General features: G+C 39.1%; 1 protein-coding gene across 1 annotated transcript in view; it reads right to left on the reverse strand.

Annotated features, from left to right (window-relative positions):
• The window catches only part of LOC150079086 (beta-alanine transporter-like), a 167953-nt gene that overhangs the window by 36626 nt on the left and 114205 nt on the right, over positions 1 to 17122 (reverse strand). The window contains exons 5-6 of the mRNA XM_090382827.1: positions 14391 to 14517; positions 12584 to 12708 (exon numbers count right to left, since the gene is read on the reverse strand). Of these exons, the coding sequence (XP_090238953.1) occupies positions 12584 to 12708; positions 14391 to 14517 (252 nt within the window). The remainder of the gene's footprint in view (positions 1 to 12583; positions 12709 to 14390; positions 14518 to 17122) is intronic.

Genomic DNA, 17122 nt, shown 5'->3' on the forward strand with positions numbered 1-17122 from the left:
GTCCCATGTTCAAAGGCAAGGAATCGGGAAGAATCATTTGTTGGGCAGGAAGGAGCATGTCCGCAATAACACATGCATTGTGATTGATACAGACATTTATTGCCAATTACCCAAGTCACAACGGCTGTTCCACGCCATTTATCCCCTGCAGCTTAAATAGTTCACAGCTGTTAAATTTGTAGCCAAACTGTGCAGCCCTGTGATAAGGACCAATTGGCCATTAAGATGATGAAAACATCTCACGATGGGAAATACGGTATTTCTTTCTCTCGGTGCTAAATATAGTTACTGCAGTGCAACAACAGCAGAGGCAGTGCCAAAGTTACGATGGGAAACTTCAGTTTCCCATGGTAACTTTGGCAAGACAGCAAGTTTTTAATGTTTAGATTAGAAGTCGCTCGATAAGTTTCCCCTGCCTTCAATACATGCAGGAGATTGAGTTTCATCTCTAATTTAAAAGTTATGAAAAGGGATTAGATCATTGTTGTTCGACGCCCCTGTCCGAGAATGACAAGCATTTAAACAAAATCATGTGAAGTATTTGGTTTTGGATTGAGAAAACACTTGAATAACTACTAGGGAAGTGGCAAAATTTATCTCTAGCCCTTGGGGACAATTGTTTCAAAGATTTCTTTCGGCTGCGAATTATCGCTTGCTGTGTATGTGCATTATTTTCAGGCGTCCTCAGGAATTTATTGTTTTCTTCCCCCGGAATTATACGTTCAAACTTCTTCACTAACTCTGAAACTGTTGATTTTTAAGGAGCATTGCTCCAACCAAATCTCACTTTAAACTCCCTCTGCATTGTAACAAAACCGTCAGTTTGATGAAACTACTAAATATTCTGATATAATGGCCGCCTTCGATAGTCTCAATGTACATGCCCTACTATGTCTGCTCCGGAACACGCCTTCCAAATAAAAGGAAACCTGCGGTAGTTGCTGCAGTCCCTACTAACTTGGCAATCCATTTATTTGCATACAAGCAGTCAGATCCTGCAACGACCAGTCCATGCAGGAGTTTCACAAGGTGGCGTCTTTTCTGGACTCCTCTTTACCGCTAGCAACTCCTACCAATCAATGAACAGTATGCAGAAAACAGACTTTGTGCAGAGTCTGCTTCTCAAAACTTCAGAGGCTTCCATGAAAAAATGTTCCAGAAACCCAAGATCTGTACCATGGTGGTCGCAGGAACTCGCTAACCTGCGCAATTCTCTGAAGCGCGCTCGCAAAGAGTACCAACGCAAGAGAAGGACTGAACCTGCTCACATCGTAGAACAGTATAGAGACCGATTCAAAGCAGTCCGCCGTGAATATACTAACAAAATTTACCATGCCAAGCAGAGCTCCTGGCGTTCCCTTGCCGAGACTGAGGGGAACCGCAATCCGTGGGGTTTAGTCCACAAACTCATGAGGAATAAGCTGGGATCCATGGATGCCATACAATCTGTCCGCTCTGATGACTCATCTGAGACTACACACTGGGAAGATACAATCAACCGGATTCTGGATGAACTAATATATTAGGACAACACCAACTCTGACACTGACATTCACAGGAAGATAGCAGTACAAAATTCCAGCTTCCAGCCAGACATTATGGAGGAACCATTCACAGAGGAGGACGTCAATGCTGCAATTAAAAAAAGCAAAAAAGGTAAAGCTCTTGGTCTAGATTTTAATGAAGGAGAGACTGTGCAACGTCTCTGGGTCATAGCTCCAATGATGCTTCTTCAGCTCTTCAACACCTGTCTGAATGAGGGTAACTTTCCATCACGTTGGAAGCATGTTAACCTGAGGCTCTTACCTAAGGATCCCACAGGTACCTCCAAGGCATACCGCCCCATTGCGCTGCTTCCCATTCTCGGCAAGGTTTTTGAGAGACTGCTGCTCTCCCACTTCCAACCCGATATGAAGCTAGCGGTTTGGCATCCTCGCTTCAATTTGGATTCAAACAAGGGTGCTCCACAATTGATGCTCTATCTAAACCCTCAAAGTTGCCGAACAGTCGGATGCAACTTATGTACTGGCAATCTTCATTGACTTCAAAGGAGCTTTTGACACAGTGTAGTGGCCGATCGTTCTTCAGAGGGCCAGAGTCTCTAACTGTACCTGGAATTTCTACCACTGCCTCAAAAGCTACTTCTCTAACCGCAAGGTCAGCATCAAAACAAAATATCACTGCATCACCCGACATCTAACCCGAGGCTGTCCCCAGGGCTCCACTTGGGGCCAGCTGTTTGGAATATGATACTCGACGACTGGCTCCTGAGGGACTACCGACGCACTACTCAGCTTTCTTACGCCGACGACATGGTTATCACCATCGAGGACCCCACCCGCGCCACTATAGAAACCCGGGCTGCAGTTGTTCTCTCTCTGCTCTGTCCGTATGGGCCATTGAAATAAACTCTGTCTCCACTGAGAAGAACAAAACCCTCCTATTGAAAGGCAAATTGGACTTCTCCAGACCTCCTACCATACGATTTAATAGCCGCCCACTGAAAAACTACCGATCGGTGAAGTACCTAGGAGTAATTTTGGACGACAGGAGAACTTTCATTCCCCATGTCCAAGCTATCAAAAAAAAGATAAAAAAATTACGTAACTATGTTAGCACGCTTTACCCGCAAGGACTGGGGTCTTAAAGGACCAACTCAACGCCTTCTATATTCAGCAGTATTTATTATATATTCAGCAGTATATGTGACAATTATACCAATTGTCACATATGGAGCTGCAGTATGGTACCACCGAATGACTTTAGTGCATGGTCAACGTAAAATTCAACGACTTATGCTACTACAAATGACCCGCGCATGTAGAAGGACATCAACTGCCGTCCTACAGGTACTAACAGGCTGCCTCCCCTTGGACCTCCACGTCGCTTTTATCGGACTCTCTCATGCCATCAAGAAGAATAAGGAAGAAGAATTCCTCGCTATTCAAACCCGTACCGATACCGACATCAAACAGGAACATGAACGTGTGTGGCTAGAATTGATAAACCTATGACAAACCTGGTGAAATAACTCCACAAGTGGTGGGACTACCAAACTTTTCCTCCCTGAGGTAACCTACATCAACAAACAACGTTCCACTTGGTTGTTCCCTAACGTCTATGCTTCCTTCCCATTAACTGGCCACGGGTCCTTCAAGAGACGCCTTTTAGAGTTCGACCTAGTCGAAGATGCCCTCTGTACCTGCGGAGAACCTGAAGACAGGGACCACGTGATGCACTCATGCAACATATACTTAGATCTAAGAATCCAACTACTCCTAGACTTCCACACTACATCACTTTGGCCAGAAACCAAGTTACTGGAATCTAACGATGCTTTCCGTGCACTAACCACTTATGCCAACGAGATCTTTCGTCGTCGCTGGCATCACTTGCAATTCCCAAACACTACTCCTGGATAACCTCCTCTACACAGCAACTGATACCCAGCACCGGAAACTTCCAGTCATGAAATTGAAAATTGAGGCCAGCCCTGCCGACGCCGCTCCGTGATTCTCCATTGTGACGATCCTGGACTCTTTAATTTGAACTTTACCTATCCTCTTCTTCCTACCCACAGTCCTTCTCCAGGACTCCCACAACTGCACCTAGCACTCTTCCTGCTCCTTTTCGCCTGGGAGGATGCTACACTCTGTCATCCCCCGCTATCTTACCTGTCTTCCACTGTCCTGTGGTACTTCTTCATGGTACTCAAGGCTGTGCTTATGTGAACAGGGTATCACGTCTATAGCGTATTAGGTGGTGGTTTTGTTGTATTCCTTTATATGTAAATCCCGTGGCATATACTGCCGTGAAGGGAATTTGACTCACCAATGAAACACTTATATATCTTGGTAGAACAAATTAAGATATATTTATTTATCAGCGCAATAAAATGTGCTGATCCGTAGTGTACTCCACCTTGCTTATAGAATCTTCCGCTAGGGCGTATCTGTAACCGGTGGCTCTTAATGACACCAAACTCGCCAGTGCCGGCCCAAAAAGAAAAACAAGCCATTCAAAACTGTAGCGTCTTTATTTGATGAATAAGACATCTGGATATCTTATTATTTTCGATTTAGTAGCATACTAACGAAGCCAGATGGCGCCACGAGAGGAACTATAAATTTTGTCTACATTTGTATCACTAGCACACGCTAACAAGCAATCTTTGGTGTACTAAAGGACTAATTTATTTATGGAAGCCCGAGGAGAAGACAAGGAATGTTAAAATTCCGTATAAGTGCCACGAATTCATCGAAGTGGCGTGTTATACGCAGATATTTATCAGAGTTACGAATGCCTGTGCCCCGGGTAGCCTATTGATAAACAAGCTGAGAAATTGGCGTGATGGTGTGATCTACAAGCATTTCCTACATGTGTAAGCCATTAAAGCCATCCACACGTGCGTTTCAGCACTCCCCCGTTCACGGTCGATAAACACTCTCACGCCACGTGGGAGCCGAGCGGTATAATGAACGGCACAAGGGGGTAGTTTGACTTCAATACATGAAGTTACTTTCTTGGTGTTACTTTGGGTGAAAAATCACCTCGGATGGTCGGATCCGATTAATCATTGTTGCTTCCTTGAGCAACGCCTAAACGAGTCTATGCTGGATGCTATATATAGGCAGACAATAAAATTTCAGAGGCTGTATGAATCGGTAAGCACCGCGCCTTTACACCATGGAATTAATGTTCCTACAGAGCTGTGTGTTACCATTAATAGTTCTGACGTGAAAGATTTTCATGTAGTAACTTCTTTGGATGTTGTTCGAGTGGTTTGCCTGTCCAGGAATGAACGAGAAATTTATTGGGAAAGATCGCGTATTTATTAATCAGTGGGCGTAGCTGTCTTATGACAAACTCTCCAGTTTGGGGATAAAGTTAACCACAGGAGATCCTGTTACTCTTCTTGTTAGCAAAGGTACCTGAAAGGTCCTGAAACGTCTTTTTTTCTTTGAATAAGTTAAAAGTTTTATTTTTTTTTTATGTCACTGGATGATGGAAGAATTATTTTATGGATTTTTACCAAATCACTTTTATGAATGAATTTTATGAATCGCCCGTTAAATCGATTTGTATAATGAATTACTTAATTTGATAAAGACGGATTCTAGTTGATACAAAACATTTCTTTATCTTCCGGCATAGTAACCCTCCATATGGCGAGGTTAACAAACATAATATACGATTTGAGCAGAAGAACACTGATAGAGTTATCAAACTACACATTGATGTCCAAAACTGAATATTTTTGAAGATCATTGTGAATTCGACTGCCTGGTTATTCAGGACATTTATTGCTGAACAAACCCGAAGTATTTTTTTGGATACTTAAACTAATAAACTAATAAACTCTATAAACTAATTGTTTCCCGAGGTGGAATACTTTGCATTTATCAGCATTAAATAATAATAGAAAAGTTATTTTCTATTATTATTAAATATTAAATAATTGAAAATAATTACCTTGCATTAGGGCCTAAGCTTGTGGTCCATCACGTCATGGAGTAAGTCTAATCCTACTCCATGACGTGATGGACCACAATATTTATCGAAATATTTCGATAAATCATGAGTAGAATATCACGTTGTGCATATGCCGAACATGATGGACTTAATTTACATAAGATATTTCAATCACAGGAAGCAGGCAGGTCACAGTGCTTTGAATTCGATCTGCTTTCTTTCCCTTTCTGAGTAGAAAATGTTAGATTTATCTCATATGCATTTCTACAGATGTGAAAGCAATACCGTTTAGAGAATCTCGGAGATTAAGTCTAATAGGCAGAACAAAAGTTAACCAGACGGAAGTCGAGGTGCCAAGGTAACTAAATGTGAACTGTATTGTGGTAAGCAGGTTACGTACACAATTCTGGGGACAAAAAATGATGTTATCAGTCGTGACCTCTCCGTTTTGAGTTTACCTTCCACTGGATGATCGTTATGTTGAGGATCTTACTATACACCAATTTGGATTTGAAGTTAGGACTGTTTCGGGATTTCCCCAGAATTGCTTCGAGCTGAATTGTTCACAAAAGTCTTTATGAAAGAAGATTTTATGCAAAGAAACAATTGTTTATCTTGCCGCCCGCTTATACTGCATGTTGAACATCTTGTCCTTTTGTATTATAATCCCCAAGTCTTTCCGTCCAGTACATCCTTTACTCTATAAACTAATATAAACTATTCCTGGTTTTTCTGTTTCCCGAGGTGCAATACTTTGCATTTATCGGCATTAAACTTCAGTTGCCATTTTTCAAACCGTACATACAGCGGGTACAAATCCTTTTGAAGCAACATAGCACACTACGCTTCCACCCGTTTAGTTGTGAGCAGACTTTGACGCTTTCCTTTTATTCTGTCATCAGTATCATGTAGAAAGATAAAAAAACAAGAGAGAGAGAGACAGATCTGAGGGAACCGCTTGCTACTCCAGTCCATTCTGAAGAATACAAGTTTATCACCACCCTCTGTCTACTGTCCGTCAACCAACTCTTAATCCACTGATGCATCTTTCCTGTTATCCCAACCTGCTCTAATTTATACAATAATCTCTTATGGGGAACTGCATCAATTGGTTAACAAAAATCTAGATACAACACAAAGTTGTTCTTCTCTTCCAACTGCTTTATAAACTCTGGATACTAATTTACCAGATTAGTCAGGCAAGTCCCTCCCTTCATGAAACTAGGCTGAACCATATTAAGGTACCATTCTTGAAAAAATGGTCCTGTATTGCGTCTTTAACCATAGATTCCATAATCTTACTATCCACAGAAGTCAAACTTACTAGTCTATAATTGCTCATCACTCCTTTGGCTCCTCCCTTATGGATTGTGGAACCATTTACACTTTTGCCGCAAAAGAGAATAATCTGTGGATCTAATCATGATCTTATTAACGACTGGTGCACTTATCTGCCGCCCTTTTCATTGTAACTGGATGTAAACCATCTGCCTCTGGAACTTTGTACTCCCTTCACCTCAATAACTTTTCAGATAGTGCCTCTTTGATATCATTATGTCACTTATTTTGAAAATTAATGAAAATAGTGAAGACAGCTGCAAGTATTTGTTCAGCTTCGGCCATTTCGGATGGATTGTCGATTATCCTAATGCTTTGAGCTTGCAAGAGGGGCATATCGAATTTACTGTCTGCGTCTTTGCATTCATGTATGAGCAGAACTCATTTCCCCGTTCTTAACGAGGGGTTTCCGAAAAGTAAGGTTACACGTTTTTTTTCTTAATAATAGTGAAAGGGAATGAGATGAAACGCGGTGGACAGATAGACCCATTAATAACGTTCAAAAGGACCGCCAGTGCAGTGTTGCGGTACTGTCGCCTCATAGCAGATTCCAGTTGCAAAATGGCGGCTACCGTGCGAGTGTGGTTCAAAACAGGTGCTCATTAAGTTATTCGCTTTTTGCAAGCAAAAGGGTCTTCACCAAGTGATATTCACCGTGAACTGGTTGCTGTGCATGCCGAAAAGGTGATGACAAAGAGGATGTGTTTTTGGTGCAATGAATTTAAAGCGGACCGTGTTGACATTGAAGTCGACATCGGTCGTGCAGGCCTTCATCGAGCAAGAGAAAAGACAATATTTCGCGCATTAATAGCATCGTTCTTGAAAACAGGCGAGTGAAACTGCGTAAAATTGCACAAAAATTGAACATGAGTAAGTCGACTGTTCACGAAATTTCCCACGATGTCCTTGGCTTTCAAAAGGTGTGCTGCCGCTGGGTTCCCCGACAATTGTCAGAGGAGGACAAAACAAAACGCATGGGGATGTGTCTGGGAACCTGTTGCGATACAGCGACGAAGGAAAGGATTTTCTCGCTCGCATAGTCACAGCAGACGAAACGTGGGTTCATCACTTTATCTCGTTCATCACTTTATCATGGAGTCTAGCAAACAAGACTCCATGACCTGGAAACATCCACAATCTCCTGTGCGCAAAAAATTCAAAACTGTTCCCAGTGTCCGGAAAGTCATGGCTACAGTATTCTGGGATCGCCAAGGCGTTCTGTTGGTGGATGTATTGCCGAAGGGAGGAACAATCAATGCACAGCTTTACTGTGCAACGTTGGAAAAACTGAAAACCAATATTCGACGCAAACGACCAGGATTCCTGACAAACGGCGTGATCTTTTTGAACGACAACGCAACTCCAAACGCTGCCCACACCACTCGCGAGTGATTGTGCCGTAATCGTTGGGAAACTCCGTCACATCCCCCCCCCCTACAGCCCAGACGTAGGACCTTCATTTGTTTGGCCATCTGAAAAAACACCTTTCAGGAAAGCATTTGACCACGAATGAGGAAGTTCATCAGGCGGTGCGATGTTGGTTACTGCGTGTGGGCACGGACGTCTTAAGTACTGGTATCGATAAACTGATCCATCGTTGGGACAAGTGCATCAATAAAATTGGAGACTTTGTGGAGAAGTAGTGCATGTTCACTTATTTCTTGGTGTGTAATTTCAACTTCTTATTATTAAACATCATCGAGAGAAAAAATGTGTTACCTTACTTTTGGAAATCCCTCGAAGATATCTTTACCAGCGTTTTTCATACTTGGCTTTTGCAGCTCTTATGTACGACTTCCAAAAATCCAAAATACTGAAATCACGGCACATGAGTATAAACATATTTGATATAAACCTTAATAACTTCATATGGACTTTTCATATCCGAAGTCAAAATTTCCGAAAGCTGTAGTTACATTTCCTTGAACCAGGATCTGGAAAATTGCAAGGAACTTCAAAACGGTATAGAATCTTTGAGTTCCGTAAACATTCACAGAAAGTTTTCAAACATTGACAGAAAGTCATCAAAGTTGAAAGAGAGGCCCACTGCCGGAATTTTAACATTGTTCATATGTCGAATATGATGAACTTTGACTAATTTACCTAAGTTATTTCAATTACAGAAAGCAGACAGACCACGGTGCTTTGAACTCAACCTGCTTTCTTTTCTATTCTGAGTAGACGCCGCTAGATTTGCCTCATATGAACTTTTACAGATGTCAAAGCAACACCGTTTAGAAGATTATCGGAGGATGAGTGTAATAGGCAGAACAAAAGTTGATCAGACCCAAGTTGCCAAGGTGACTAAATGTGAATTGCATTGTGGTAAGCAGGTTACGTACACAATTCTGAGGACCAAAAATGAAGTAATCTATGGTCAATTCTGTTTTGGGTTTACCTCTCACTGAATGATCTTGAGGATATTACTAAACTTAACTTACCAATTTGGATTTTAAATTAGGATTGTTTCGTGTTTAATTATTCACAAAAGGGTTCATGAAAGGAGTTTTTATGCAAGAAAACAATTGTTTCCTTGCATCAAATCTCCATATTCATATTAAAGAAGTTGAGGACATTACGTTTCATCCCATTTTTGAATAATTATTTTTTTACAAAATTTAAAAACGGAAACATAGACGACATTGGTGGGGGAGATGGCTCTTGGTCCTGGAATGCAATAGTTGAGTAGTTCCTCGATATCTATTTCATATACGTCTTTGCACAAGTAAATGGTCACTTGGTTCTTTTATAATATATATGCGGCTACTTTCAGTAAACATGGCGAGTGTATCACAAGAAGACTGACCATAAAGAAGATGATTTAATAGGAGACTATCATCGGCTTTATGCTTTCAATAATTTTATATTTTTTAAATCGCATTCTAGGTATATTTGTAAATATTGTAGAGTATGCATTGTTGTGATTATTTTATTCCACTGTATTCATTGGTGTTGAGAAGAATTAAATCACATACCCTGTATTTTTTATTCAAGCAAAATACGAAACAAGTTTTACATTTTGCTTGGACGAAAGGAGGTGGGGGTGGGGATCGTTACGTACTTATTCATTGCTACGTATATTTGAAATATGGCATTTCTTGTTTGACATTTGGCATTCCTGTGCATTGTGGCTTAGGTTCCAAAATCGTCTTATTTATGTTGTTATATTGATAGAATTCGCCACCCAAGAACAACAGGAGTTCTTTCTCCTGACTTTTTTTCTTTCGTATTTACTGTTTTCACATTTTTTCTATGGTATGGTGTCACAGCGAGAAACCAAAACAGCAGGAGAGTTTCATAAAGAGAAAGGCCATGTATAATAGAGGTTGATGCAAATAAACAAAGGAAAAACTGCATCATTATTATGCAAACAGTTCTTTTATACGAGAAAGCCTCTTTTTGGAAGAACGGAGCCATTTACTGACGTATATTTATTGTTTGCCAAAGGCCTCGCTATTTTTTTGCAATCATTCAAGCATTTTCAATATCGTTGCCCGGTATTCGACGAACGAAGGTGGTTTATTTCCAGCAGTTTGGTAATGAAGGCGAAAGTAAGAGGAAGTGGTGGAAAGATAACACACCTTTTCAGGTTTAAATCTTCATTTCTCAAAGCTGCTTCTGTGGATTATTGGTAACATATTTCATCAAGTACTTGTGCAGAAAGTTGAAATTTTATATGGACTTTGTTTATATATAAAATGTGTTTTACATTTCCGAAGCCAAAATTTTCTGAAGTCACCAGGATCAGTGACTGTGAGAAACGACCAAATGATGTACAAGCATTGAACTTGTACATCATTTGGTCGTTTGTCAATATGAATACACATTGAAAATATGGTGCATTTATGGACATATTATTCATTCATGTCTTGGTCTAAACTCGACTAACTACGCTCACTGAGATAGTGTTTCAATAACTTCATAGATTTTAAAGTCTTCTGCGAGTCTCTGGCAGACTGTAACACTGAACCGCATCGTTTAAGTACACAATGAATAATAATGGACCGGGAAGGAAACCTTGCACTTCATGTAACACAAGAAGATAGAGTGAACGCGAAAGATGGCTCACAAGTGACTTCAACCCCAGACAGATTATAGAGATTGATCGATGAACCGTTATAAGGGTTCATCCATACAGGTTAGATAAAATTATAAATTATTGGTATGCTCTATTTTATTTTGGAATTTATTGTTTATACTTATTTCGCCGTCCATTTTACATTGCATGGTGGGATAAGTATAAATAATAAATTCCATTTTGTATGACAGAAATAAATAAATAAATAAATCGCCATAGAAGTATAGTTTTCTCGAAAGAATTGTACGGTGTAACGCATCAAATGCTTTCAGACATCTTTAAAATGTTATCAATTATCGATCTTCATTTGAAGGTATTTATTTGAAGTGTTTAAAAACGGTTGGTTTATGACGAGATATTTAATACAAGTTTGAAGAATTTAGCTGAGATATTTAAATTGAAATCTAACGTAATTTCTAAGAAGGATTTATCTTAGTTTTTTGCGAACGGGAACTGCGGAGTTAAAAAAGGTTTTAAAAGCAAATGGATAAAATAATCTATAGATAGATGGTGATTGAAAAAAAAAGAGAGGAGAGGTGTGATCAACCATCCGGTTGTCCTGAATATGGCTGAAGAGAGGAACGTTCAGGACCATCAAGTATGTCTTCCCCGGCAGCGCAGTAATTAGTGTTGTTGGTGTCTCACTCATACTGTAAAAAAAGAGGGTAGAAAAGGCCTTAATTCTATTTTCGCGGCAGCCAGTTGACATTAAGAAATATTTCTCGTTAGGACAGAAAAAAATTTACCTGCTTTTTTTGACAATGTCAAAGAATTATTCCACCTCGGACGAGGGTTATAGGTTTGGTAACTTGCAGAATAGCGAACCGACTAGAGAATATCCGCAATTTACAAGTTATACCAATGTCTCATGGTCTTAGTTGCCGAAGAAAGATCAGTCCAGCTCAATATAACCTAATGCAACCCATTACATCTATGGCGAAACCTGCAGAGTTCGAGTAGAAGCTGAAGATGTAGATGCTTTTCCGTAGGGTGTGGAAAGCCTTTCACGAAGCGCCATAAATATTTCATATTTCTTATGTCCAGGAGTTTACAGTTGGTGCATTTTCTTGAAAGCTGAAAGTAGATGAAGTGGCGGACACGCATTTCATGCTGCAAAGAATCGTTCTTTATTCTGTTGGAAGTTTGTTTATTTCGAAAGCTTTGACCATTTTAGTTGGTTGCCTGTACGAGTCAACAGAACATTTTTCTCCTCGCATTTACAGTAGTACTGTATTTCTTCCTTGCATACATATGGCCCTGATGTGGGAAACCACAGGTGGCGCCTGACCCTAAACTATGCCTGTACGAGTGTATCTTTATTTTGTCTTAAGGTCGCAATAAGAAAGTGACAATGATGTTGGCTTCATAGTCAACAACAACAACACGAGTTGTCGATATAAACCAGTAGTGGGCACACCTTGTAGAAGGAAATGACAGTAGTGTTACTGAAATTTTGACCTCAGAAATCTGGATCGTATCTCTGACAAAAAGCTCGCGCACATTTAGTACTATCTGCAGCAAGGATTACAGAGATATATGTGTAGATATGAGCTGTCCGAGAAACTTTATAATCAATTTCGCGCACATTACATTTTGGGCATATCAATAGCTAAGTAATGGCAACTTAAATTTTTATTTTTTAAACCAATTTCTTCTATTTTAATGTGTTTGGAAGACTATTATTGATTTACTTACCATAGTATCAGAAGAAGGATAGTCTTACGTCTTGTGTTCGGAGTTTGAAAAAGGTCAAAACAGTCTTCCTTTCTGGTCCCATTCTGTCGGGCATCCTGAAGGGCACTTTCTACTCGAAACCTTCGCTAGGAAAAAGGGTTTTGATTAACACACAAAAGTAGAAGAACAGAAAAGGATTATATCTATCTGAAGATAGCAGTATTTATATTAGGGTTAGAGATTTTCAAGTCAGATAGTGTACGATGTTACCAAATAATGTGTGACCCCAGTTTCAATTAAGTTGCCAAAAGCAGTTCATAAGACTTTGTGGAATATAAAAAAATTAGTAAAAATGTAAGTCTATTTAGTTATTGTAAACAGTGCGGTTTGCAGCAAATGATGCAAGGTGATGACTCCATTTTTAAGAAATTGATTTCTTCTCATCGCATTTCTCAATGCTTGCGGAGTTTTACAGTCCCTTTAGGCATCGCACAAATAATAATTCTCTGAATAATCCCCATGATCGAAAATCGAACACAGTAAGGCGTACGATTTTCATTCGATTTTCATTCAATTTCGATTTTTATTCGATTCGATTTCAACGCAGTAGCTGAAAAGCTAGTGTTATGAAATATCCCCCTGCAGTCCTATGGTGGTGTGACTATGTTCTGCGAAATCTATCCTAAAAGTATTTTCTCTGCTTGACAAGGAAATTGCGCACACAATTCTTCCTGCAGAAGGTGTTTGTTTGAATTTTTATTCTCTAGAGATCTAGGGTGCTTCGACGTCATCGATGATTTCTCAACCATACGAACTCGTACTTTTCTGCGTTCGATTTTCGATCGTGGGGCTCATTCTGCTCCCACTGAAGACCGAGGTTGCACCAAGCACTAAGCACTAAAGCTTAGGCTCATCTTTAACTTAGAGACAAATACCGTTATCTATGGTTCTACCTAAGTTGCTAATATCTTTTTAAATTGTATACCTGAAAAGGTGAATGCGCTGCACATTTAAAAATCTGAGACAATGCCAGGACAGCTGTTTCGAAACTTACTGGCTTCTCATCAGGTGGCGGATGGTCTCAATTGGAGAACGTATGCCGAACTGTGAATACATTTTGTCTACGTACACAACCAAGTGGTGTACATAAGTAAAATTTCCATTTAAACACACAGCACTAGAACTCGGATACGTTTGTCCTTTGCAGGGCGATATTTCAATCTGAGTTAAACCCAAGTCCAAATGTTAGCTCGGAATACGCGGACTCGGTCTTCAGTGAGAGCAAAATAATCTCCATGATCGAAATCCTAATACAGTAGAACGTACGAATTTTATTTGATTTAAACAACTGCGCTGAAATATGTCCCTGTAATTCTATAGTATTGAACTACACAGCCGTTCTGTTCTTTTGCTAAAGTTAAAACAACTTTAGCAAAATTCACAACGTTGACTGATGTTCGTGGGTATACACATCAAGATTTTAAATTATAATATTAGGGACCTGACTTTTTGATTAGCACTCCTATGTTACAATAATAATATCTCTTTCCCGAAAAATATATGATAAATGAAGACAGATTATTAAAAGCATACAATGAAATGGAAAGGGAGAGAGAAAAGAAAGGAAAACAGATAAAAGAAATAATAGAAGAAACATATGTGAAATATGAAGAAAGAAAAGGAATAAGAAAGAATTAAATGAAACAGAAAACTGTGGGATATGCAATTTATCCAGAAAAGAAAAAAAAAAAAAGGACAGGAAAAAAGAGAGCCACACACACACACACGTACGCACACATGCAATGTTTAAAGTTTCATAGAAAGGTACCTTGAGATTTATGACGTAATCCGGTGAAAGACTCCTTCCGTTTGTTCGGGCGATGTTCCTCATCAAACGACCAGCTTCCTCGTATCGTCCGTTGCTTAGTAACCACCGCGGCGACTCTGGAAGAACCCTGATCGACTGCTGAATTATTGCGAAAGGCCACCGGATGAAAGTACATTGCATACATTAAATAACAAATTCTTAATGCGCTAAAGACACACCAGAAATTGCTCTGCACGATCGGCTATACCTCAGCAATCATATTTGATTACTTAACCTTTCCTAGCATCGGAATCGAACAAAAATGTGTACCTGAGAACGACGGTATTACGGACTATTCTAGTCTGTATCTGCTCCCTGTAGCAACTTAGAGATAATAACATATTTTCGAACAGAACCTGGGAGAGGACTTTTGTGAAGAGAACTTCTGCAGTAGATACAAAATAAAAGAATCACTTGAGTATCAGTTTACTACATCCTTTCCTCATATAACAAACGGATATTCAGTGAGTTTTCTCTCGGAAGAATCCAATATTAAACTTGTTTTCGAATATCCAATGTCTGGAGTCAGTTCACATTTCTTAGAAAATAGCAATTTGTCTAAGAATGAGTTTTTCCTTACTTACAGTTCCTCGGGTTTTTTCTTTCATACAGAAGCAGACAAAAATAATAGCCACACAGGTGTACATCAGCTGCCTTGTTGCTAAATAGGGTTACTGACAAAACATTTATTTCTTCTAGATAGGTTGGCAAATCCCTGTGGCAAAATGGAGCCACGAGGATTTGAAATAAAAGAAAAGTTTACCTTTCTTTTATTTCAAATCCTTCAGATTTGTTATTTAGGTTAATGATTACACAAAATTGTTATCCAAGTTATTCATTACACATTGAGGAGCGTCTTGATCGTGAATCATTTTTGAAATATTAACAGAAGAAAAGGTAGAGTGTATGCTTTACTAATCGAAGTAAAGCAGTTCGCCAAGCAGTTATGAGAGATGGTAACCACCATCTAGAAATTCTTAGAAGACACTCCAAGTTATCAGATAACCCCTCCCAATTTTGAAAGTGTATTTTACAAATTATAAGAATTCAAACATTTGTACATCCAGTATTTTGTTTCTTCTTAATAGCCACGTATGCGCATTCACAGTCTAACAAGAGTCCGAACAAGGATCATTCATGGTGGCAGTTTGTCTCCAAAAATCACGTAATTATTCTTTTTGGATTTTGATGACTCAAGTGACTTTGATATTAACCGAAGAATGGATACTGGTCAAAATTTATTAATTATACGAGCGTCGTCGATTCACTTGAATTCCACTTTCTCCATACATTGGGCTGAGTAACCATCTTATAGGACTTGAAGGTTGTTCATTTCTAATCGACTTTAATTTGGAAGCATTGACCACAAGTCGGGTAGCTAATCACTAAAACTTCCGCCTGTCAACCAAACTATGTTATTTTTGCACTGGGAGGATTTTCCGAAGCTTCTAGTAACGCAATTAAATGATAAAACAGAAACTTTTAAGATCTTAGTCGGATTTCTTCCTTCTAGTCCAGAAATAAAGTTCTTGCGTTTAAAAGCACACACGGACGTGATAAACACCCTGCATTACTGGTCGACTACCTCACGGAAAGTGATCACTAAAGAACACGAAAGAAACAGGTATTAGTCGACGTCTATCTTTAATTAAATTGCGAATCAGTGTAGTTCAGCAAGGACTCTGGCTATGCTTCTTTTTGAGTTACCTCCGAAGAGGACATCACTCCGTAGTGCGGTTACTCTTGATAAGATAAGTGTGGAAGAGATGCTGCAAGAACCACTTAAAAAGATTGTAAGAAAACTGTATTAGTCTTCTGGGGTTCGTTTTTCCACTTGATATGTTAGCGATGCATCGACATGCCTTCGAGTGTCACCAACATCGATCGGTCTGGTGGCCTGATAGCCGCTGCACTGATAATGAATTACCCCGCAGGTTGTGTTGCAAATTAACGAACACAATGTGGATAGTTACTGCAGAATAACAACTCCTGTAGTGGGCGGACTTACTAAGTGCCAATTTTTGTAAGGAAATACTTCATATCGTACGCATCCTCGTATATCTTTTGCCGTTGAGACCATTCTATATTACGTCAGCTGAACTGTAAATGAGCTCGCTGGATGCTTAAAAATAACAATGTTCTTTGAGTATACATACGAGCAACAAATTGGATGGATAATGGAAACGAAAAATCTTGTATAGCAACTGTTATGATTACGTGTATTTTGGATCTATACATCACCAGCATCTTTATAAGATAAGCTGTTTCACTCCTCTTATGACCAGAGGAGTAAAACAGCTTATAAAGATGCTAGTAATGTGGCTTTATATTCATTGCAGCACTCTTAAAATTAGGTTTTTAAAATTAGAAATGACTAAATTTCTAATCTAAATTCTAATTCAAACCCTTCAAAACCTGATAAATTTAAAAACCAACGAATAGTTTTTTAGAACTGCATTTTATGTTTTATTTTTTCGATTTAATACTTTAAACAGTGAGTTTAGAAAATATAGCACTATAGAACTATGTGGTTCTCGCTTTTTAAACGCTATTTCATTCTTCTAAGATTACAATTTAAACCATGACTACGTAAAGTTAATTTCCAAATTAAAGAGGTTTCAGTTTAAAAAAAAAAAGAAATTAACGTATCATTCAAATTTCACTTTCAGTAAAATCTGAATAATAAGATTTGA

The sequence above is a fragment of the Mastigoproctus giganteus genome, chromosome 10 (genome assembly GCF_048544385.1).
Source record: "Mastigoproctus giganteus isolate SK-2022 chromosome 10, ASM4854438v1, whole genome shotgun sequence".
Lineage (NCBI taxonomy): Eukaryota > Metazoa > Arthropoda > Arachnida > Uropygi > Thelyphonidae > Mastigoproctus > Mastigoproctus giganteus.